At 40.4% G+C, this 24,554-nt stretch overlaps 1 protein-coding gene across 1 annotated transcript; it reads left to right on the top strand.

Moving 5' to 3' along the window:
- The first annotated feature begins 431 nt into the window (after positions 1 to 431).
- Positions 432 to 23,419, top strand: LOC149083906 (uncharacterized). The gene is made up of 2 exons (XM_089235424.1): positions 432 to 1,040; positions 21,932 to 23,419. The coding sequence occupies exons 1-2, from the start codon at positions 953 to 955 to the stop codon at positions 23,173 to 23,175; spliced, it is 1,332 nt and encodes a 443-aa protein (XP_089091550.1). The 5' UTR covers positions 432 to 952; the 3' UTR covers positions 23,176 to 23,419.
- The last annotated feature ends 1,135 nt before the right edge of the window (positions 23,420 to 24,554 follow it).

The following is a 24,554-nucleotide window of genomic DNA, read 5'->3' as shown; positions in this document are numbered from 1 at the left end:
CCGACAGGTGAAGAACGACATGATGTTGCTAACGATTCCATCTACAAAGACAATGGGTGAGCATTAACGGACGTGTTAACGACAACAGGGTTCGTGCCTGCAGGTCCGGCCATTGAAGTGGTTGGTGGACACCGACTCCATCTGGAATTAGATGCTTCTGTTTGTTTTGTTATATTATAACAATAGTTCACACGTCCAATGGGGTGGGGGGGGGGGGTGAATGGATCATTGAATTCATGGGATCTCATGCTGATTATTATTCTTCTCTTAACGGTATTATCATTGTCGTTATTGGCTTCAACGACTCGTTACGTTTTCTACCAATGGCCGTTATCGGCGGTTACACTCGAGTAGATACTGCATAAAAAAAAGCGGTTGGGGAAGAATAACGTGTTATTATTATTATTTTTGCCGTTAATGGCATACGCTTTTCTGTACCAGTACGCCACTGCAGCAGTTTAGTTCCAGCATCCCAAGCTGGAAGGTGTGCTTCATTCAAATCCGCAACTTTTCTGATTCTGGAACGGTGATGATTAAATTTTACATGGTGAAAGTTTCATGTGTGTGTGCCATCTATTGATGATCTTTTAAATGGATCTTCATGTGGAATGGCTAATACGAACAATCCACGTTCAATTGTGCTCTTGAAGGAGAAATCATTCGATGATACAGCTTGTTTTTAGTCACCCTTTTCCCCAAAGGAACTGAAATACTCAACGGATGTGTCATAATGATGGTGACTTGATAGGTGATCATTTTTATATCGGAGCGTGACATCCATCACAATGTTGCTTCTCCCCTCCCCCTTTTTTGTTTAAAAACTGTAATGTACGTGGATTTATAGAATCACGTGGTTATGGAATCGCAGAAAAGTCACTGTTTCGTCATCGATGAAAATGTGTGAAATGTACGTGTGATATCGGGGACTATATTATTGTTGGATGTACCGGTGATGAAGATGCAATCGATATTCGTCACAATTGCTTTCTGGACGATGAGGTTCGGAGCTTGGAGTGTGACCTCTGTTCCGTTTGGCGAAGGTAATGTGACTTTTTATTCACTGATTATATACCGGTTGGGGATCCGTGACGGGCTAATCAGGGTTGCGCGAAAAGTAACTAATAATGGTATTTGTAATTTAAAAATTTTAAAAATGCATAGTATAAATTATGATTAGAGCCTAGATTACATGCGCTAAAAAAAAACTGCAAAATACACGCTATAAAATGCTGAAATATGCATTTAAAAACACCGAAATATGGATGAAATGCAAAATAAGCCTTTATTAAATTTCTCAAAATTATACGCATGTTGAAAAATATACGTGGAATGAAAAAATATGCATTCGAAAATGAAAAACATACACAAAAAAAAAATGCGTAAAAAGAAAAATATACATAAAAGAAAGATATGCTCAAAAAATGTACATATTAAAAGCACTGAAGTACGGCCCAACCTAAGATAAAAGCCAAATACACTGTAAAACTATAAAGTATTAGCAAAAAATGAGGAGCACATGTCTTTGGAAAAGTAAAAATATGCATTTAAAAAATGCCTAAAGGGATGCATTAAAAAGTTTCTAAAAACATAATCCGTATTTAAAAGTGCCTAAAATATGCCCTAAATGAATAATATTCAATGGCAGAATACTTTTTGCAAAGCAAAAGAATAAAAAGTTAAAAATAATCTTGTAAACATTAGTACAATGCCATCAATAAAAAAAAATGCTAAAAATATGCACTTCTAAAATTCCGGTGATTTTATGCATTTATATGCACACTAAGTGTAAAAAGCGCTCAAATATGCAATTGCATATAATCTGGGCTCTTGGGAATTTATTATGCAGGATGGGGGGGGGGGGGGGGGCTTTCGAGACTCAGGCTGACTTCCGATAATACTCGCAACTCCGAGTAACGACCGTGAACGCTATTTATTTTATTTATTTATACGATATTGCTTGGCCTAGGCCTATACAAGGGAATGCGGTGGTGAAGGTTTGACATAGGAGACGATTGATGTTACAAAAGAAATCAGAAACTGCTGTGCAATCAATAATGTTTGGTTTTTAGGTTGTTCAAATCGGTAATTGCTCGAGGAAAGAGACTAAATTTGAAACAATTTGTATATGATGATCGTATGACTATCACACGATCGGTTGAACTATAAATAGTTTGAGTAATTATGACATAATATTTTATAAGGAAGTACACAAGCTTCGTATACATTTCTAGGAGTATGCTCAAATTTATAATGGGTACACAGGTCTAGGAATAAGCAAGCCTCAAACGCGTTTTCAGGGATACGCGAAACTCAAGCATTTCAAGGGGCACTCACGCCTCCCACGCATTTAGAAACTCGCACGATAATAGTGCATTTCATCACAAGTCTTTAAAGAATTTTAAGCGGTGCACAAGCCTTTTACGCAGTTTAAGCAGTACACAAACCGTCAATACATTTCAGGAGGGGGCACTTACGTTTTCGACGCATTTCAAGAAATATTCACGCCTTATGCTTATAACGAAGAGTAAGCAAGCCTCCTATGCATTTCTACACTAGCCGAGCCCTCTACGTATTTCTAGAAGTAAACAAGACTCCTACACATTTCTAGAAGTAAATAGAAGTAAACAAGTCTCTTACACACATTTGTGGCATAAGCTTTCGACTCATTTCTACACAAACCGCCTACACATTTCTAATTGAACCGCCTACACATTTCTTCTTAAACCTCCTACACATTTCTAATTGAACCGCCTACACATTTCTTCTTAAACCTCCTACATATTTCTTAAACCTCCTACATATTTCTTAAACCTCCTACATATTTCTTAAACCTCCTACATATTTCTTAAACCTCCTACACATTTTTATAAATACACAAGCCTTCGGCGCATTTCTACTCAAGCTTTCGGCGCATTTCTACTCAAGCCTTCTGCCCATTTCTAGGAGTAAACGAGAACTCTAGGCATTTTTAGAACTAAACGATCCTTTTACGCATTTCTACATAAGCCTCCTACAACATTTCTAGAAATACACAAGCTTCCGACGCGTTTCTGCACAAGCCCATTTCTTGACGTAAACGAGCTCCCCCAAGTATTTCCAATAGTAAATAAGCTTTCCACGCACATTTCTGCACAATACTCCTGTCAGACCAGACGCGACCCGGGCTCTGTCCCTTCCGGGATGCAAGCCCTTTACCCACGTGGTACACAATACTCCTAACTCTTCAAGGTTCCGTACACCTTTTACTCATATCTAGGAGTATACAGGCTTCCGGCTCATTCCAAGAGGATAAGCAAGCCTACTACACATTTCAAGGGGTCGCGCGTTTTTAACGAATTTCTAGACGTAAGCAAGCCTCCTACGCAGATTAATGAGTACGCAAGCCACCTACGTAAATCTAGGAGTACGCAATAATCCTATACACATTTCTCCTTGCATTCCGTTCGAAAATGACTTGAAGCACAGTAAGTAGGAGCCGTTTGATTACACTGTAAATGGTAAGCAGAATTCGGTAACTCAACCACCATCACAGCGAACTTGAGGTTAAGGTTACTTTCCAATGATAAATTGCTTAGTCGTAAAACAATGGCGGTATATTTTACATACATTTGTCCTTAAATATATATATAATACATATATCCGGGATATTCTACTTGAAGTCTTGCGTATTTTCAAGCACACAAGCCACCATGATACAGTAACATATTCATCCTTTTAAATCTATTTTCCATAAATCAATTCGATGCCTTTGTTCTTCATGAATATCGAGCCTCTTCTCCAAGTTATCTACGATTCATATATTCAGACTAGGTCAGTCCCTGCATAACCCAATGCTTATAATACATATATTTTCGCGAGTATATATCTTATATAGACCCCCATTTACATCTTACATCTATATAAATCAATGTGAATGTAGCTCCGTTATCCATTTCTCAATACTCATTTTGAGAGTACGTTTCATTTTCTGGGGCGGTATACATCATTTTTAGGCGTCAGTATTATAGGATGAATATTTGTAAAAAATATTTTAAGCCTGTATTAACCGGGATGCATGCAAATGTGGCGTAATACGAATAATATTGAGAAAGGTGATGTACAGGGTGATATACAGGTAGAGTCCCATAAATTCGTAAGTAGTTCAAAAATTCATAAATATTTGAAAAATTGATATATTTGAATGCGGTTTGTGCTAAAGAGTTGTTCTCACGAAGAGGGATTTTTATTCCGGTGATTCGTGGCTGAGGCAAAACCACTTCCTCAATAGTACTTTATCCACCAATCGTGAGCATCTCAAAGAGACCCTTAAGTAAGCGCCGACAAAAGAAAAATTCAGAAATGACTGTTAATCGTACTCCCCTACATTTTCTAGAACTTAGATTTGCCTATTTTCTAGGGCTTAGATTTGCATATTTTCTAGTGATTTGTTCTCGAGGCGTGCCCTCTATCAACAAGAATTTGAACTGAATTTTGTTCAGCACCAACCAAAAAAAAAAAAAAACCCTTTCAGTAGAGCAACATGTTTGCAAACATTCAAATATACAAATTCCTTTTGAATTTTTGAAATACTTATGAATTTATGGGATACTCTGTATATACCAGCGGTTCCCAAATACTTTTGGTCATGGACGCCCGTAAATCTGAATGTTTGCCATGGAACCCCCCCCCCTCCCCCATATTTACAGCAGCAGAACTAGTCATAGTCATCTATTAGCAAGAATGTAGTCGAACAATATGGGACATTCTATCCTCTATATATATACAGTGGTGCGCAAACCGTGGGTCGCGACCTTCTCCCGGGTCGTGTCAATGAACTAAGGGGGTCGCGAGAGATTCTCCTAAAAAAAACCTTCCAAATGAGAAATTCATTTTTATTTAAAAAATATGTCAAAACTAAAGAAACTAAGCCGTTATTCAGCTCTACCATGTAATGTGATTTTATCAAATTCTACTTGTACAATAATCAATATACGTATCAGCTCCATCATGCCAAAATCACGAATGTGCAATGTCCTTGCAGAAAAAAGAACGTGGGAAATGACTTTTGAGTGTTTACTCTACCCGTGTTAATGGTATAATATATATCTCTATAGAAGTTATTTTCCTAGAATGTTTTTGTAACGTGTGTTTCAATAGAGATACACATTCGCGTTTCAAGCAAAACTTAGATAGCAAAATAAGGTATCCAAACAACTGATAATAAAAGGAAAATTTGTGCATTCGTGCTTTCAGTGGACGATATCAAGTTAGTACTTTTACAGGGTGACTTGGAGAGAATCCCCCGATTTCAAAATTGTATATTTCTTAAAAATTAAAAAAACACAGAATATAGAATGATAAGCATTATGTGAATATACGGCCGGAAATGTGTCTACGTTTTCTGAACTTTCTTTTAATGGTCGATTTCAAGTGTAGAATCATTTTGATTGTACGTGGTGTCGCTGCCTTCACACCTCGCTATACTTCCATCTTGCATAAGGGACACAAAGTACATCAAAAAAACTAATTAAATATTTAAATATGATGATGAAAAAATTGAATATCTTTGGGAGTTAATATCCCCTAATTAAAATCGAAACAAGAGTTCCGAAAAAGTCCTTTGGGACAGCACATTTATTGGTGAAAAAATCGGAATATATCCCTCCCGTCAATCCGGCACATATGGTCAGCCCGTGTTGAGGTCGTGGGACATATGGTCAGCCCGTGTTGAGGTCGTAGCTTATGGATAAATAAGTCGCCGATAAATTTATTTTGGTCAAAAGGGGGTTCGCGCTTCAAAAAGTTTGTGCACCACTGGTCTATAAAATCATAGCAATATTGCTACTGCAGTCTGCCAACGTTGCTGCTGTGCTTTCAGTGACGTCTTAACGCATGGGCCCATCCGGGCACAGTGCTGGGGGGAGGGGCAGGGGCGTAGCCAGAAATTTCGTTCGTGGGGGGGACCACTTTCGTTTCGGGGGGGGGACAAAGTGACAGAACAATGGATTTCGCCATCTTTTTCCCTTTTTTCGGTCATTTTCTCACATTTCGGGGGAGGGGGGGGGGACCTCAAGAGGAAAAGGGCCTCGCAAAAATGAGATCTGGTTGAAATTTTCGAGAATTTGCCAGGTGGGAGGCCTCAGCAAAATCACTTGGCCCGGGGCCCACGATGCTCTTAAGACGACCCTTGGTGCTTTTGCGCGTTAATTCAATTAAACCACTTCTTTTTGAGTAATTTTTTTAGTTTTTTTAAACTTATTAATTTTTTTTCTTATCTACGATGTACAATCCCAGTAAAAAGGCTATGGACTCCTAGGGACCCAGGTACCCTTATAATTATTGCTGTATTCAAAGCAGTATTTATGGGGTATTGTGTGCATGAAAGCACATTCTCTGTAAAAAAATTCTAGTGGGTACGGGAGCCCTCTCTCCCCATGGCATAATAGGCATGATCAGAAGTAAATGTTCTTCAAGTTCCCAGTACGAAGAAAGGGGCGTCCGAAAAGTCTCCGATGATCACTTTCGGAGCAAAGAACCCATAGTAATCGGATGGGGTCTATAATAAGTCTCGTTGGAATAAAGTGCTCGTGCCCCGGGATCTTGAGAGGTAATCATGCGTTTGAAGAAAAACAAACACGGGAGAAAGTCATCTTCTCTCTCGAGAACAACTGAACGATTCTCTTAAAAACAATCGATGAAACGGGAGAAGGGGGGAAGAACACTCTTATATATATATGTATAATAGAAACGAACGTGTATCTTAGAAATGAAAGGTAAATGGACGCCATTGAGTGATGTCTCACTGGACGGCTAATTGAGCAACTTCCTCGAAGATCAGACACAGAAAAGACAGTGAGCGAGTGAGTGAACTGAAACCTCGTGTCTAATAATGCGACGGCCATGTTTTTTTTTTCCTGTGTCTGTAATGATGGCGTCGTTATCAAGAGTATATATATATATATGGATAGGGCCTCTCTCTCTCTCTCTCTCTCTCTCTATTTCTTGCCTGAATGAAACAAAAAAGGAGCATTTTGGCGTGATTTAGAAAATGGGAAAGAAATGAGATGGACGAGAAACTTTTTTATAAAAGCTTTCTTATATGACACCATCTTTTAAGAATTAGCAGACCGTGGATTCCAACGGATTATGGGTAGGACTGTCGCTCATAATCCAGCCATGCATAAAAACAGCATGAAAAGTGGCATTCTCCCATCGTATACGACTGGAATTACTGTTTGTGAATTTTCCCATCGCTAACTGTTTTACTGTTAACCAGAGATGCCCTTAAGGGGGGTGGATGCGTGCGACAGGTGCACTGGGCTCCACGTTTCCAAGGCCCCGCATTAATGTGTATTTCATAATTTCTGAATTTTTACCGATTCTCTCGAATTTTCATCAGGAAAGAAATAATTCTGAATTTATTATTCGCGATATTATTCGCGAATTCTGAATTTATTTATCTCATGAATTCTGAATTTCTTTCTTTCATGAATCCTGAATTTATTTATCTCATGAATTCTGAATTCATACCGTATCTAGAATATATAACATATGTATATATATATATAGGCCTATATACGCTCCAAAGTGAGAAATATTCTGTTTCCATAGCTTAGTTGGTAGAGCAGTCGTCCAGCAAACGAGTGGCCGGAGTTCGTGTTTCCCCGATGAGGGAGAGATGAATTTTCTTCCCTGTAATCATCATCTCCAACATAATAACCAGTCTTTCGAGGAATCTTGCAATAATCTAGAATTGTTTATATTCAATAAATTATGAATTATCATCATTTCTAAAAGCATTTGTTCTGAATTTTCTTAATTTCTGGGGCATTCCGAGTTTTAATGAATTCGTGAATTCTGATTATTTATGAATTCTAGAGTTCTGAAATTTTACCAATTCTGTAATTCTGAATTTTCATCACTTCTGAAACTATTTCTCTCACTTTTCCTACATTTTCATGAGTGCTGGGAATTATTTCTTCAGTATATTCTGAATTTTCATGATTTTTCATTTTATTTTTTTTTTAATTTTTGACTCCCCCTTTCCCTCTCTCACAGAAGGGAAAAAAACGGGACTGGGGGGGGGGGGAAGCCGTTATTATTTTCGCACCGGGCTCCGCGTCTGGTAAGGGCGGCGCTGCTGCTAACTCTCAGGGCCGGGCTTAGGCAGTTTGCGTCCGAATGAGAAAGTAAATACGTAGATATGTATATGAGGCGCCCTTCCTCTCCCCCCACCCCACCACAAGGGAATGTCACCCTCGGAAAATATTAAAAACTCGAGAATTTGAAAATATTCAAATATCAATCTGGAAGTAAAACTATATGAAATTTACGTATTTCCATGAAAAAAAGGGACAACCATTTCTGCTATAATATTAATGAGCATTAACAATCATCCCGTTGTTTTGACAATATTACTACTACTGCGGAATTTCTAATCAATCGATACATTCTGGAATGTGTATTCTGAGTGTTAATGTGTGGCCCCTAACGTAACGTGTTATGTTGTCAGAGATGTGCTTGTTTTCGTTGGTGCTGCCATCTGTCCAGTGCCGTTGTAATGCAGGGGCTCACCTGGGGCACGGCGTGGAGGCCTCAAGAGGCGGGGGGAGGCATCATAAAAATCAGATATAGTTGAAATTTTCAAGAGTAAGCATATAACTTTACCAAGTAGGGCCTCAGGAAAATAACTTGGCTCGGGCGACCCACGATGCTCTTAAGACGGCCTGCGTCTGTTGTCCATATTCAGTATGTGGGGGGGGGGGGGGGGGGTGGTTCAGCGCGATCAAACAACACGGAACCCTCAAAAATTCCGTTACCCGGTGAGCTTTCAAACAAGGAAACTTTCTATTCGCAAACAGGGCAGCAACTAGATACTTTTTCACCCGTGGACAGGCACGCATTTTGGGCGCCCTGTGTATTGTTGAAGGATCAGTTAAAAGGTGAATTTTTCGTCCCATGCGGTCAAGCACCCGGGGCACTAGACCCAGCTGCTCCTCTCCCTATATATACGGTTTTTGTTTTGGAAATTTTTTACCCACTAGTGATATTCTTGTGAGTGAGGATTCTTGAGTTTCAGTATTTACATATGCTTTTACGGGACACCGAGGGCCCTCTTGACACATGAGTCCCACCTGGGTAGGCACGGGGAATTCCATTTGTATAGGGACTTCTACGATAAGATCTGGCACAATGATTTATGACAACAAATATGTAAATTAAGAGGTGGTGCCTAAGCCCTATTTTATTTTGCCCCGGAGCTATGAGACGGCGGTAGGTACGCAATTTATTTTTTTGATAAATATTCAAAAATTTGTTTGAGTTCCGAGTGAAACAGTCTCATTATCATCAAGGGTTCTACGAGAAGTTTTACATTGGAAACACCTGATGTAGAAACTGAAACAATTGAGACAAATGACCAAAACAGCGTGTAAGTATGTGAATAACCAAAATATTAACCTGGTGAGCGAGGAACGAGAGAAAAGAGTGATCTAAGTGATATCTATCTCTTTTTTTTCTAACGAAAGAGTGAAGCCCGGTGTTTCTCAACCACCGGGCCCTAACATCAGTCACGCCGAGCCGTGATTTGGTTTACCGTTTTATTTTTAGCTATTTATTTCCCATTAGTCGTGTGTATAACTGGGCCTTTCCTCCCTCACAAATAAAAGAAATCAACCGATCCGCTTCAAAACGTTGAGAACCACTGATCTAGATTACATTAGATTTAGATTTTATCAATTGTATTAATGGCCGCGTCGGCCTATTACAATACGTGGTACAATAACAAAGAATTACATTTGCGTCTATGAATGCATAAAGATCATCGGGGGAAAATTAAATACACACACCTAACAATCCACAAGATGAAGAACAAAAAAATCACAAAAAAATGATCACTCAAATAAGCTTCATTCATAAATTTTTCCAGCAAATCTAACAATAATTCTGTGGTTTTTGGTCAGAACATGATATTCTCCAAAAAATGACTTTTTGATCTAGTACTAAGTCTTGCTAATTATAACTAATTAGAAGTGAGATAAATGCACAAATACATGCTTACGGCTAAACAACAGGCTGAAGTATGATATTTCCATTTACATTTGTGTGTACGCTTTATTTCTGATTTTTTAATGACAATGAGAGAGAAAATGCTTATACAGTTGGATCCCGTTTTAACGAATACCGTTACAGCAAAAATCTCGTTTTAACGAACACTTTTCTAATTCCCCGGGCAAGTTTGCATAAGAACAATGCAAAGAGTTGGAATTCCTTTATAACGAAATTTCGTTTTAAAGAAGTGATTTCTTCGGTCTCTTGGAGTTCGTTATAACGGGATTCGACTGTATCTAAAAAAAAATGTGATTTTTTTTAGATACCACAGAATTGCACATCTCGAGGGAAATTAAATAATCCGTAGATAAGAGGTCCGTAGATTCTAGGGAATTAATATATTACAAGATACGTTTTCGGTAAAAAGATATGTACATTGGATAACATATAATTACATGGACATTACATTCGTTGGCCTCTCTCTCTCTCTCTCTCTCTAATGTCTGTTACAAACATTGTACTTATATATTCAGAGTTATTTCTGAAAAACAAGTTTCTACCAATAACGTACGTCAACGACGTCCAATAACGTACGTAACCACGTCCGTACGTCATGTGGTTTATCTTAAGTTCATATAAAAACTTATAACAACACGTTTATTGGGAGGTTGATGAAACGGTATTCTGTTGGTAGAATAGAGAAACGGAAATGTTTAACCTTTTCAACGTCAATCCCGAAATATCTCGTCAAACTTGATCTGCTTTATTTCAGTCACCCCAAAATATCTCGGCTTCTAAAAACACACATTGAAGGTTTTTTTTTGTTTACAGTCAAACATGTTTTCCATGCCCCCCTCCCCAATCGATGAACTGCCAGTGGGTGAAGTCGGCTGTTGTTCAAGGTTAGAAAAGAGAAGAAGCGAGAAAAATATAGACTGTGTTTTTACTCCTTTCTTTCAGCACAGTAAAGAAATATACGCTCAGTGTAAATAATACGGAAAGGTTTTATTTTTGTTCCAAAAAAAACGTATTTCTCTCTGTCTTCCTAAAATTTATATACGTACATAGAAAACATATATACAGGGTGTTTCAAAAGAATCATCCGATTTAAAAAAATCGAAACTATTCAGCTTTTAATCCATTTTTATCGTATAATGTATAGGTAGAAAGAGAGAAATCTCGAGTTTCACGCAGTTGCCGACCGGTAGCGCTAACGCTCCTCCTTCGGCCACCAGTTCAGTGCTTGTCAAGATGGCGACTGCGCAACCGATATCGCGTTTTGTGTTCTAAGCTTTCCGAAGTGTGAGACCGTAACATCTGTTCATCGTGCTTTTCGTCGACAATACCCAGGTGCTGAACTTCCTACCGCTCAGGGCATTAGGCAATGGTATAAACAATTCCGAGACACGTGTCGTCTGTGTAGAGGGAAATCCCCTGGCCGTCCCCTCACGTCAGATGAAAATGTGGAGCGCATTCGACAGAGTTTCGCACGTAGTCCACAGAAATCCACTCGCAGTGGATGAAAACATGCTCACAAAAGTTTGGGATGAAATCGTGACCACTGTATGGATGCCGTGCATCTCAAGGTGGACATATTGAGCACCTTTAACTGGGTTTGTAAAAAAACTCTATATGATTAGCCATGTAATATAAAATTAATCTTAAGTGTCTATGTTCATTTTTTCGTAATATACGCATTTCAAATCGGGTGATTCTTTTAGAAACTCTCTGTATAATAAGGAGAATAAAAGCGATAGGAAGAGGAAATTTTCTTGTTTTCTTATTGAAGGGAAAGCAGTTATCAGCTCGCAATCGGAAAAGAAAATTTTTCTTGAAGATTAGGTGGCAATTCGTAGAATGTTTCGCAATTTCCAATGTGGCAGTTATAATGCGGATCAGGAAAATTTTAAAAGCCGTTTAAAGGTTTAAAATCAAGGAAGTGAGCGGAGTTGTTAATTTTGTTCACATCAAATGAAACAATATGTTTGAAATCCAATATCGAAACTGCTTTAATCACAGTGGGAAGAGATCTAGAAATAGTCCGGTGATCATTATAATTAATAAGGAATGGGGGAAAACCGCACATTCAGACAAAATTACATTTAGGTGCACCACCCAGTTCCGGGAATGATCAGAAGCCATATCACGCGTTACTTAGTTTAGCCAAACAGATTCTTTGATGTTGGGTGTCAGGCATTTTTAACAATCTCATCCAGAATTTTATTATGGGACGCATTATACTATTGCTTTCAAAAAAGCGGACGTCCTAATTCTCCCTTAGTGACGTAACCAGGTACATTTCCAGGCAGGTTATAGACTGAAAAGAGTGAACTACAGCAGTGGTTCTCAACCGGGGGCGATATGGCCCCCTAGTGGTACTGGGATACTTTGGGGGGGGGGGCCACGGAAGAAAATTTAGAAAGGGGCCATGACAGGTGGTTTGGAGGGCTGCAGAGAGCTGAGAAGAAAAATTAAGGTGTGAAGAAATAATGCTTTTATATTAGTGACTATATACACGTACATAATCCAACAAAACCACCCATAAAACCAGGGCAGCCTTAGGACATTGACCCACCCGATCCTCACCGCCCACATTTTGCAGCAGGTTCCCTAGGATGGGGTTTTTCAAAAAGACCCCGGCTAGATTTTTCACAGACCCCTCTATATTATTCAGTGTGAAAAAACAAAAAATGATGAAAACCATATCAGGTCCCGGGCTGCAGGTCTGTCAGTCCCACTCTTGTGAGGGGTCATGCCCGTGGGTCTCATGTCCATAAGTGACCCCACCTTATGATATTTTATATAGTACAATAAATTTTGAAAATAAGTAGGAAATATGCAGGCTGTTTATTTCCGGCTAAGTATAGGACTACCATAGCATCACTTTGCCTAGGGGGCCCACGATGTTGAGACGGTCCTGAATAGAACTCGGATTAGCGGGGAGCTCAATAAATTTTAGGCCAGTGGTCTGGAGGCATCTTATTTGCAAAATTTCCGTTCAGCATAAATTCACTGAAAAAATCAATTCAAACGTATAAAGGATCTTGCTTCTAGATGAGGGTCAAAGACGCTGGGTAAGACTGGGGAGCCACGAGAAAAAAGTATGCTTGAAAGGGAGCCACGGGCAAAAAAAGTTTAAGAAACGCTTATCTAGAGGATGTAAATGCATGTGAGCAATCAAAGTGACTTAGACACAGAGCAATAGTTACGGTGTGGAAGTGGTAACTAAGTGAGTCCAGCACAGTTCATTTAGAGCAGCGGTTCTCAACATTTTCTGACTCGCGGAGCCCTTTTAACTAAAAAAGTTCTATGGCGGAGCCCCGTAGGCCAATTTCTTAGTTATTTATCAGTTACTGATTTATTTTTACTATTTAAAATATTTATAATTATTATTTTTTTAATTTTACTGGTTTTTTTTGTATTTTCCTCGAGCGGCCGCGGAGCCCGCACAAGGAGAGTGCACAAGGAGCACCGGTTGAGAACAGCTGATTTAGAGGAATGAGTAGTTAAGAAAACTAAACTGCAATGGGTGAAGAGTGACAAAATTTGTACGGCCCACAGACGTCAAAACCATAAATCCGTCTAAGGTGGAGGGGGGGGGGGGCGACCTCGGGAAAAGTCCTAATCGGAAAGCTCTCGTGTGGTCTTTGTCAATTGCTAAAAATTCCCACGTGGAAAAATGAGACCTTTGCTCAAGCGGCACCTACTGTTTATCACAGCATCTGATCTTATTATCCTAGAGTGTTCCCATGCACTAGAATAGGTGGCCCCATGCGTTAGGACAGTCCTGAGGTAGTTTGTTAAAAAATCAGACAATCTCTCTTCCTTCTTCAATTCAGAAACAAAAAAGAAGGAGAAGGAGGAACAACACTCCACACTCGATAATTAATAAATACTCAGCGTTGAATAAAAATGTAGACTTTACGTATTAAAAAAGCGGTTTTATTTTTGTTGAAGCAGTGCCGCTTTGGTTTTGGTGTAGTGGCGCTATCTATTGTAAAAATATATGCAACATATAGCGAAAGATGACGCGTACACACAGACGCTTGAAATCTGAGAATGACTCCCTGTACACACAGACGCTTGAAATCTGAGAATGACTCCGTGTGCACAGACGCTTAAAATCTGAGAATGACTCCGTGTACACAGAACCTTTTGCTGAACAGAGAAAAAATCCCTATATTATATGAAGTAGCGTGTCATTTTTCACAGATATCGAAATTCTGTGCGCAGAGAAACAAGAGGTCCGTTCAGGTGAAATAAAATAAAAGAGAATGTGCCCACACTATATCTGGTAAAAAAAAGTTACTCATGGACTCCAACAACCTGGACCCCGGGGTGGTCATGGTGCTCACTTAAACCATTGCGGATGGACGACTACCCTATGATTCAATGATTAGCATCTTGGTTATTTCAGTTTCAGTCAGAGTTCTTTGTACGGGTGCTTTTCTTCAGGTGATGGTTATAATCGAAGCTTTTAATTCGTGAATATGTCTCCCAATATGCTCGCAGGACCCCAACCTCGTGGCTATGCATCCACTTTAGAGCCAATTTATAGGCATCATGGGCATCCCGGGCAAGTGATATTTGGGTGCCCTTATCAGGTTGAAATTCACATCCTACCAGTTTACCACTTTCTCTTGAAAATCGTACTGCCAGATTGCAAACAATCATGAGACCCTCCTATGCATCCGAGGGGCCCTGGGCGCGGTCCATGCGTTAAAAAAAATACCGAGAGTCCTATATAAAAAATATTGAAAATCCTCATTTTCAAAGGTAAAAGGGGAAAAAAAAATCTTAGAATATATGAATATTCATTCAAATAAGTTCATTTGAATTCCGACAGATGGCAGAGCAGTGGCAAAACTGTAAATTTCTCAAATGTGAAAATGCATAATTAAAAAAAACCACTCGTTTCATTTTAAAAATCGAATTTTTTAACCAAAATGTAGTTCGTGAATGTCATTTTCTGATTCATCAGGATACGATAAGTTGTGAAAAGGACGTATTTTGGAAAAATGTTTCATCCACTAGAAGTGAGGATTCTTGAATGGCAAAATTTGCTTGTATTTTACAGGACACTCAGGGCCATCTAAACACACTGAATCCCATCCGGGCACGGATACTATGGCTTCGTAATCCTGCATTAGCCCTCCCCCCCCCCCCCCCCCCCCACCCATCAGGCTGAGATCTTTCCGTACCGCGGGTCATTAAAGCAATCTGGAAATGTGTTGCGGACCACTTAAGCAATTTCGAAATGTGCTGTGGGTCATTTTAGTGATATCTGTAAATGTGCCGTAAGTTACTTCAATAATTTGTAAATGTCGTGGGCTACTCAAGTGAAACTGAAGTATGGTCTACTTAATTGAAGTAAGAGTGTGCAACGCGTCACAACTGATGCGAAACAGCAGGTGAACTTGAACCCCGGTCCAGGGCCACTTCAGGGATCTGTGAATGTGTCACGGGTCACTTGATGGACCTGTAAATGTACCACGGACAACTTAATTTTCGTGGAACTGCACCGAAGGTCACTAAAGTGATCTAGAAATGTGCCACTTAGCTAATTTTTACAAAATTCGGTTTTAGGTCGCGGGCCACATCAGATGACTCCGAGAACCATGGGTTGAGCATGCACGGTATTTTCCCTTAGTATAATCCGCGGATTATCTGTTAAAAAAAGTGCTTAAACGTTTAAAAAAATGCGGATTATCTACCGCTTCCGAAAATGGCGTTACCAGCCTAATGATTCCGAATTTGAAGGTTTTTGATTGAATTGTAAATTTTGTTTCGCGTTTAAATAATGCTATTGTTTCGTTAATAAATTTCATTAATTAATGTATCAATGCATTAATTATTAAAACACAAGGTAAGTTTTATTTTAAATCCTTCGGATTATGCGCCCCCACGGATTATACGCAGGAAAATACGTTATGTTTTAAGAAAATTCCAATACAGTCGAATCCCGTTATAATGAACGCCAAAAGACCGGAGGAATCACTTCGTTAAAACGAAATTCCGTTATAAAGGAATTCCAGGTTGCCTAGTATTGTTCCTATGTAAACTTACTTGGAGGATTAGAAAAGTGTTCGTTAAAACGAGATTTTCGCTATAACGGTATTCGTTAAAACGGGATTCGACTGTAATTGGATTTTTCAAGCTACAAATCGCGAAGAATATTCATTCAATATAGTGTAAAATAATAATGGAAAAAAAAAGTGTAGTAATGTTACAGAGTTTCCAATTGTAAATTCATTGCGTAGAAGAAAAACAAAGAAGTAAAATTACTTTAATTATACGGTTTCTTAATTTTGAAAAGTAACGTGGGAGGACTTTCCAAGATAAATAATTAAGAATATCAAACGTATCTCTCCTTGAAGTTTCTAGAAATTTCCCAATTCAAATGATTGTGAAATGTGGTGTGAGGCTAAAATGTCCGTAAATAACGGTCATAAAATTCAATTACCTCTCTCTCTCTTTTTGCATGGATGGTCGATTTGAATAATTCCATATGGACAGTTGGTTCTCAAGCCTCTTATTCTAATGAAGTGAAGAAATGAGCCCAAGGTCTTCTCTCATAATGCGGTGACGCGAAATGGACCGGAGAAATCTCTCTCTCTCTCTCTCACTTCAGTAATAATATAAGTTTTAAAAAAAAGTTTTTCTAAATATTTTCTGTTTTACGCTACGTCGACTCTGCAACTTAAAAAAAAAGAAGAAGTAATTTCACACATTTAAACAGCAGCGAGTTTTTAACGAATCCGTTAATATTAACTGTTTTCAGTAATTCTGTAAATGACGGACTTTAACGGCAATGGAAACTGGAGTGTTCAAGCGTACAATAGAGACGAAGATGGCAAGAAATTGGCTATGTACGAGGTTTCTGCAGCCTGCGGAAACGGCTCTAGTGAGATGCCATCATTAGTGATGGATCGGTGCTTTCACATGATCGATGTGCTAAGACATTTCGAGTAGTTAAATAAGAAAGGGTGAAAACATAAGTTCGTTTCACCTCATATAGCTCGTGAATCGTTCGTAATAGAAATACGGGGTTTGCGCAAACGAATGACACGATTTTGGAACTTTAAATTTTCAAAACTATTACACATAAAAAATAAAGAGAAATACATTCAAGGTTTTTTTAAAACATCGCTCAATAGATGGCAGCACTTCCGTTGGACGCAGTGACGATTACTACTACTGTTACTATTAAAACCACGCATGCACCTCGTCCACATTCCTCTGCGGAACTTCTAACGAATTGGTACGTGTTGCGAACCTGAAGTGAAGTTTGTTTCTGTGTAATGCTTGTCATGTGCAGTGCCGCCATCTGCCATCGGTTCTTCTAACTATGAGTTAAGGGTAACGAATAATTGTATCGTTGTACAGGGGTCATTCAAGTATTACGCGAGCATCGAGGGGGCGGGGGGGAGGGGGTTTCGGATGTGCTGACATTTGATGACAAGGAGGGAGGGGGGGTTTGAAGGTTGCTTACGTCATCAATCACCCTTTTTGAAGATATGAAATATTGTGAGCTGCTGACGAAATTTTGCTGACAAGGGGGGCGGGAAGGGGGTCAAAAATGGCTAAAAATCTGCTTACGTAATACTTCAATGGCCCCAGAAGCCTGTTGTTCTCTATGGCGAGATTTTTCTAACGGAAAGACCGGCCCGCATTTGATCCGTGAGGTTAGGATTCAGTGACTGAAATTGACTTTCTTTCAAACCGAACACAACTCAGGTCTATCACCATCTATGTGGGCGATTTACTACCTAGTGAGTTGTGCCGGAAGTGTAACTGTGTGTGTGTGTACCTAACAGTCTTTGAGTGCGTATGTAGTGTTGTGTTTGATTTTTCAGTGCTGCCATACTGAAATTGACTGAGCCATTCCTCTTTGTTTGTTTTTTTTTTTTCAGTTACAAATTTCTAAATGCACTCTGCACAGAAGTACCGGAAATAGCCCTTGCATTTATCCTAATACACAAAAACTTTTTCCTCTCATCGTCACCATTTTAAATTTCAGACACTGCGTTCAACGGACATGCTGCCATCTATTGAGCGATTTTGAAGGGGGGGGGGGGAAACGCCTTTATGAACATTTTTCTTTACTTTTGTGTATCACAGATTACATTATGCGTTTTGAAAATATAAATTTGTAAAAACACAAAATGTGTCATTTATTTGTGCAAACCCTATATATACTCTCAGTTAGAAAAAAGTATTTGAATAACGTGCCCTTCTCAGTCGTGCCATTTACTTTAATTAAATCTCGTATATATACCGAAATTTAATGTTTTTTATACGGACCACCACTGTGGCGACGGTGGGGTTCGAACTCGGGACCCGGACAATTTTCTGACTGTATTTTGACAATTTACTTGCCTATAACAATTTTTTTTTTTGGCTGTGATTGGCAGCTTTACTTGCCTTTGACAATTTTTTTGCAATGATTGGCGATATCCCGTATGAATTTGATTTCCCGCAATTTCATGAAAGATTTATGGACAGCTTAGGCATATCGCGTTGTGCGCATTGGAACCTCTTGGAGGGCAGCAGACATGGCCCCCTACAAGGGCGGGACTGATAGGGCTCCAGCGGGCCAATTTTAATAATTTTTGGTTTTTTTTGCTTTTTCACTCTATAAATTAACTATAAAGGGCCCCGGGAAACGTCTGGTCTGAACGTCCAGAGGCTCCAGCCTGGACGGTCCCCGCTCTAGGATGTCGGGACCTCGGAAGCAGGTTGTGCATCCCTGCTCTAAGGAATAGTAAAAAAAATACGCTTATATATTTGGTTAAATTTTCCATCGGTATGTACCAACAAGGATGATGAATATATCAATGCAGTCGTATGGGAAAAATGATAATAACATGCGATACGTACCATCATGCTAAGTTCATATTACATAATCAACATGATTACATTCATCCCTTTCCGATTTCGTATGCTAGACACCGGCATTTCGCAATGTTGTTTTGGTTTTTCGAAATCTTTCCGAAAAGAGGGAGAACGATAATGGCCAAGTCCTGTCGACGTGAATTGTATTCCGTCTGAGCCCATCGCAATCATGGGAAATAATGCTCAATGTCTGCTGCGAGTTTAGGAGAAATGCATCAAACTTTATCTTTGAGGAAAGAAACTACTCTAGCAACGTTTTTTGAAACATTCTACACATAAATAAAAGTGAATACATGGCGTATATGTGTAGACTAAGAGTGGGGGAGCGCTAAGAGTGACGAGAAGTTTTCTCTGGAGGAGCGTTAGTTCCGTCTGCTCCCATTTAGTGCCTGTACGTGAATATCTTCAACCCCCCCCCCCCAAACTGTTGGCCGAACGCCGTCTTTAAGAAAAGTACGTGAAGTGACATTATATGGCATTACAGCAGCGGTTCTCAACCAGTGCTCCGCGGAGCCCTTGGTTCTCCGCGGCCGCTCGCGGAAAGTAAAAAAAATTAGTTAATTTGAAAAAAAAATAATTATAATTACGTTTTTAAATAATAAAAATAAATCAGTAAGTTTGCTGAATAAGTAAAAAATAAGTCTACGGGGCGCCGCAGTAGAAATTATATGCCAAAAAGGGCTCCACGAGTCAAAAAAGGTTGAGAACCGCTGCATTACAGTCACCGTGTTCGGCTCGGAGAAAAAAAAAAACTACGTAGTCATAAACTCTTCTTTTTAGCTCAAAGATTTAAAAAAAAAAAAACCCTCCCGAAGCACTGTGATAGTTTCTGCTGTTGTTTTCCCGCAAGAAAGCTTCCTGAGCATTTGGAGGATTTTGAAACCTTCTTAAGCATTTGAAGGAGTACGCAAGCTTCCTACGCATTTGAAAGGGGTGCGCTGGACTCTGATGCATTTGAAGAAGTGCCCAAGCTTCCGACGCATTTGAAGAAGCACTCAAGCTTCCGACGCAGTTGAAGTAATACGCAAAATTCCAATGCATTTGGAGAAGTGCGCAAGCTTCGTACGCATGTCTTTGATTAAGCACACACTTCCTACGCATTTGTCGAAACGTACAGGGCTCCTAACATTTCTAGAAAAATACAAGCCTCCAACGCATTCCAAGTAACACGCAGATATCTGGGAAATAAACAAGCCATCTACACATTTCTGTAAATGCACAAGTCATCCGAAGGGATGCGCACGTCTCGTATGCATTTCTAAGGGTAAGAAAGCAGCATCCTGTGCATTTATAGCGGTCTATAACGTCCCGAATTTCCAGACCTGCACAAGCCTCAGACGGATTACAAGGGGAAGGGGTATGCAATGCACACCTTATACGCATTTTAACACGAGGCTCCTACACATTTTGAGGTACGCCAGACCCGTATGCGTTTCAATGGGTAAGTACGATTCGTACGCATCTCTAGGGAATAAGCAAGGCTCCCACGCATTTCCACTGCACCAACCTCCTACATATCTGTGAAGAATACGCGTGAATCTAAAGGCGCGTATATACTAGCGCTCCGATCTTACAATGCATAACCCCCCCCCCCCCCCTGCAGCGGTTCTAATCTTCTCGTAGGTACACAAACTGCCTTTGCGTCCCTTTTTTTCCCTTGTGTTCGTTGAGAAAACCGATTCCAGGTGGGTCCAGTGAAAACAGCTCAAGAATCGTTCACAACACCGTACAAATTACCGAACAACCAATTGCGAATGCTTTGATTGCATGATCCGCGCGCTTATGTATACGCGCCTTAATGCATATATACCCAATCCATGGCTCTCGGAGTCATCCGATGTAGCTTGGATCACTTAACTGACACATCGCACGCTTCCATAGCACTTAAAACGTCACGCGGCACATTTACAGAACAGTTGAATGACCCGTGGTACATCGGCAGAGCGTTTAAGCGGTCCGTGGCACAGTCCACATCACTCAACTGATCCGCGACATATTTACAGATCACTTTAGCACCCCACGACACAGTTCCAGAGCGCTTAAGTGGCCCGCGACATAAACCGCAATTGGTGTAGGGGTTAACTTGAGAGGCCCTAGCATCGAAGGTGGTGGGATCGAGATCCATTGAGATCAGCTGTTGCTTTGGGGGGGCCATGTTTGGTGTTATGGCCCGCGACGTATGTCCAAGTCACTTAAGTGATTCACGGGACATTCAAAGATCACTTAAGCGGTCCGTGAAGTATTTTCAAATCAATGAAGTGGCCTGCATTCTCCTGAAGATTGAGCACCCTTGCTCTAATACATTCTCAGAGGGTGCTTGAACCATGAAAAAGTCAACGACTGACTTGTACGCACCAAATAAATACAAATACAACGCCACAACAGGCAAATTGCCCAACGAGGTGGCTGACTTAAGAACATCATGGATCCCCGAGCCCCTACCTACTACTGCTACACCACACATGCACCCCCCACCCCGCGGAACCCCCCAACGAATCGGTACATGCGGGAATGTGCGTGTACGTGTAGTGAAACCTGACGTAAAGTTTGTTTCTGTGTGATGCTTGTTATGTGTAGTGCTGCCATCTGTCCCCAGTTTTACTAACTATGAGTGAAGTGTTATGGTTGAATGATTTACCGTTGTAGGACTGTTGCTCTCTGTGGCGAGACTTTTTAACGGGGAGATCGGCTCGCATTTGCGCCTTGAAGTTGGGAACCACAGAAAACCAACTTCAGCCGACCACCACTGTGGGGTTCGAACCCGGATCCTCGCATCACGAGTCCGGCACTATAACCACTCGACCACCACAGCGGCGAAAAAAAAGGATAGAAGTAACTTCCACTTCCAAAAAAGAAAATTCTCGTTGTTACTTAACCCCCACTCCCCGCATTGTATGTGTAAATAAAAGTGCACTGCAGTATTTAAAATATTACATTGCAATACTATGCAGTGATTAGCACTTTTAATAACTTTATCAGTATTAATTTTATTGTATTTCTCTTACAGGACTGCAATCAGCAGCAACAGAACAGAACAAACGCTGGCACATATCCGGGAACAGCAACCGGCAAGATGCTGCTCCTAGAGACGATCTCCTCGTTTCCCGATGCCAAAATGTCTGTGCGACTCCATCGATCTCAAGCCTCGCCATGGGAAACGGTCCACACGATTGCACGTCGGTCCATCCGCCTGCCTCACGAACTTATACCAGAACGGAACTAGCGGAAATCTGCACGAAATGCTTCTGCCGTCAATCGAGTCCAAACAAGGCTAATGATTTGAAGTCACCAGCATTCGATCACACGGAAACGCCCTCGGACCAATACAGCGTCTATCTCAGGATAAGGGACCAGAACCCTCTCCCATCGAAATTCTCGCAGCTGTACGACCCGAAGACGAACACGTCCACTTCGGGATTCGTACCGATATCCAACCCACACCTCAGAAGCTTCCGGAACCACTCCAAATCGGTGACGAGTCGAACTCTACATCCTACAAGACCGCAACCGGAGGTCAGACCCAAAACTGTGGCGTATTCGGATCGATTGTTATCTAGATACGACGACGACGATGCAATACTTACGGACATCTCCTCATTCAAGTCCAAAAGACTCCGAAGTAGTCGGAAAATCAAGTCCAGACAAGGAGACGTGGCAAAAACGTTCCCCGACTCCGGGAAGACAACGACAAGATTGCATGACTCGGATATGAAGAGGCTGAAGAAGATCCCGGATGAGGCTCCGAAATCCAAGATGGAAGCCATCAAATTTTCGGTTCCCTACGACCCCGAGAATCTTAAATCGACCTCGGGTTTTGTACCGATACCAAGACCTACGTACAAGAATCCTAGCAGCAGCAGCAGTGGCATTCCTAACACTAGTCAGGAGAATTCCAAAAAGAAATCCTTGGCAGGAGTAGGAGACGAGGATGTATCAGCCGAGAAACTCGTCAGGAAGGCCAGTTACGATAACGTCGACGATATCGTGAACAATGACGGGATTCTCGGTGACGGTAATTTCGAGATAATTACTGGCGGAATGTTCCTCGATCCTGAAGACAACGAAATCGGAAGATATTTCGATCTGAAGCCAATTGGCTTCGACACCAGAAGGAGGAGGAGGAGGCGGAAGAACAAGAAGCAGCGTAAAAAATTCGTTCCTTCCAGAGATTTCATCTACCCAAAATACTTCCAAGGAGATACTCCAACTGAAAACGCCATGCTGTTACCCATGAGTTACGGCGAGTTCTGAGAGATTTCCTGTGGAGAGTTCACTAATAAAATTTGTTATGACTCCCTTTGTATTTTCTAGATTTCTGGCTCCACAAAGAGCTATTGCGCAACACTTCATAGTTCCTCTGACATCACAAAGAGCTGCTGCGGAATTATGCATAGTTCCTATCACGTCAAAAATACCTGTTGTGCGATACTGCATAATTTCTGTGATGTCACAAATAGCATTTGCGAAATGACGCATGGTTTCCAGATATCACAAATTGCTGCATAGTTTTTATAGCACCACAAAGAGCTGATGCGCAATGCTGCATAGTTTCTATGATATCATAAAGAGCTGTTGTGTGATGCTATATAGTTTCTATGATGTCAAAAACAGTTTTTACGAAATGCTACGTACTATCGACGTCATAAAGAGCTGATGGGAAATGCTAAGACACCTTCATATACGTGTGTATAAAGGGGTTCCTCTGGGAAATGCTAAGACACCTTCATATACGTGTGTATAAAGGGGTTCCTCTGGGAAATGCTAAGACACCTTCATATACGTGTGTATAAAAGGGTTCCTCTAGGAAATGCTACATAGTTTATATGACGTCACAAACAGCTGTTGCGAAATGACGCATAATTTCTATGACATCACAAAGAGCTGTTGCGCAGTTCCGCATAGTTTTCATGACGGCATAAGCAGTTGTTGCCAAATGACGCATAGTTTCTATGACATCACAGAATTGCATTTGATAATGCAGCACATGGTTAGGTCCCTTAAATGCAGAGTGGTTCAAAAGTTTCTTGTCAAACAGAACGGATGTAGAAGCAGTGCCGCCGGATCTTGTTGAATCCTGCAAATTACGCGGCCGCAGGAGGCACCAACTGAAAGGGAGCGATTTCATAGGGCTCTAATCTAAAGGGAGAGGAATGATTTTTTTTTAATCCCAATATATATCATTCGCTTACACTTGAAAAATGTCCAGAACCTGCCCTGCGTAGAAGGTAACTGGTAGTAGTAGGAGAAAAGGGCCCCCAAAATTGAATATTTTTATAAGGCCTGTGTTACACTATAAAAGTTTGATAAAAGTCCTATTATAAAACTTTAAAAATGCAACCAATAAGGTCAACCGTTGCATTTTCTAGAATGCTTACCAATAACCTTATTGGTTAGATTTTTCAACTTTTATAACAGGGATTATATCAAACTTTTATAGTGTAATACCGGCCTTAGAAATGTGTCGGGAACCTGTGCAGTTCAGCCGATAAGGAACTGCACATTCATGAATCGCGTAATTACAGGAACACGGAAATAAACACCTACCTACACAAAAATATGTGCGCACAACTAAACCAAAACTAATGAAAAATTCATGTTGACCGAAATAAATAATTTCAGAATTTAATGAA

Source organism: Pholcus phalangioides, unplaced genomic scaffold, assembly GCF_987345545.1.
Source record: "Pholcus phalangioides strain wild (caught in Gottingen) unplaced genomic scaffold, Ppha-v1.0 ptg000008l_1, whole genome shotgun sequence".
NCBI lineage: Eukaryota > Metazoa > Arthropoda > Arachnida > Araneae > Pholcidae > Pholcus > Pholcus phalangioides.
This window is presented reverse-complemented; position numbering and strand designations above follow the sequence as displayed.

Coding starts and splice junctions, on each gene's coding strand:
- LOC149083906 (XM_089235424.1), top strand. CDS start 953: ATGAAGATGCAATCGATATTCGTCACAATTGCTTTCTGGACGATGAGG. Junction 1,041..21,931: donor CTCTGTTCCGTTTGGCGAAG/GTAATGTGACTT, acceptor TTTCTCTTACAG/GACTGCAATCAGCAGCAACA.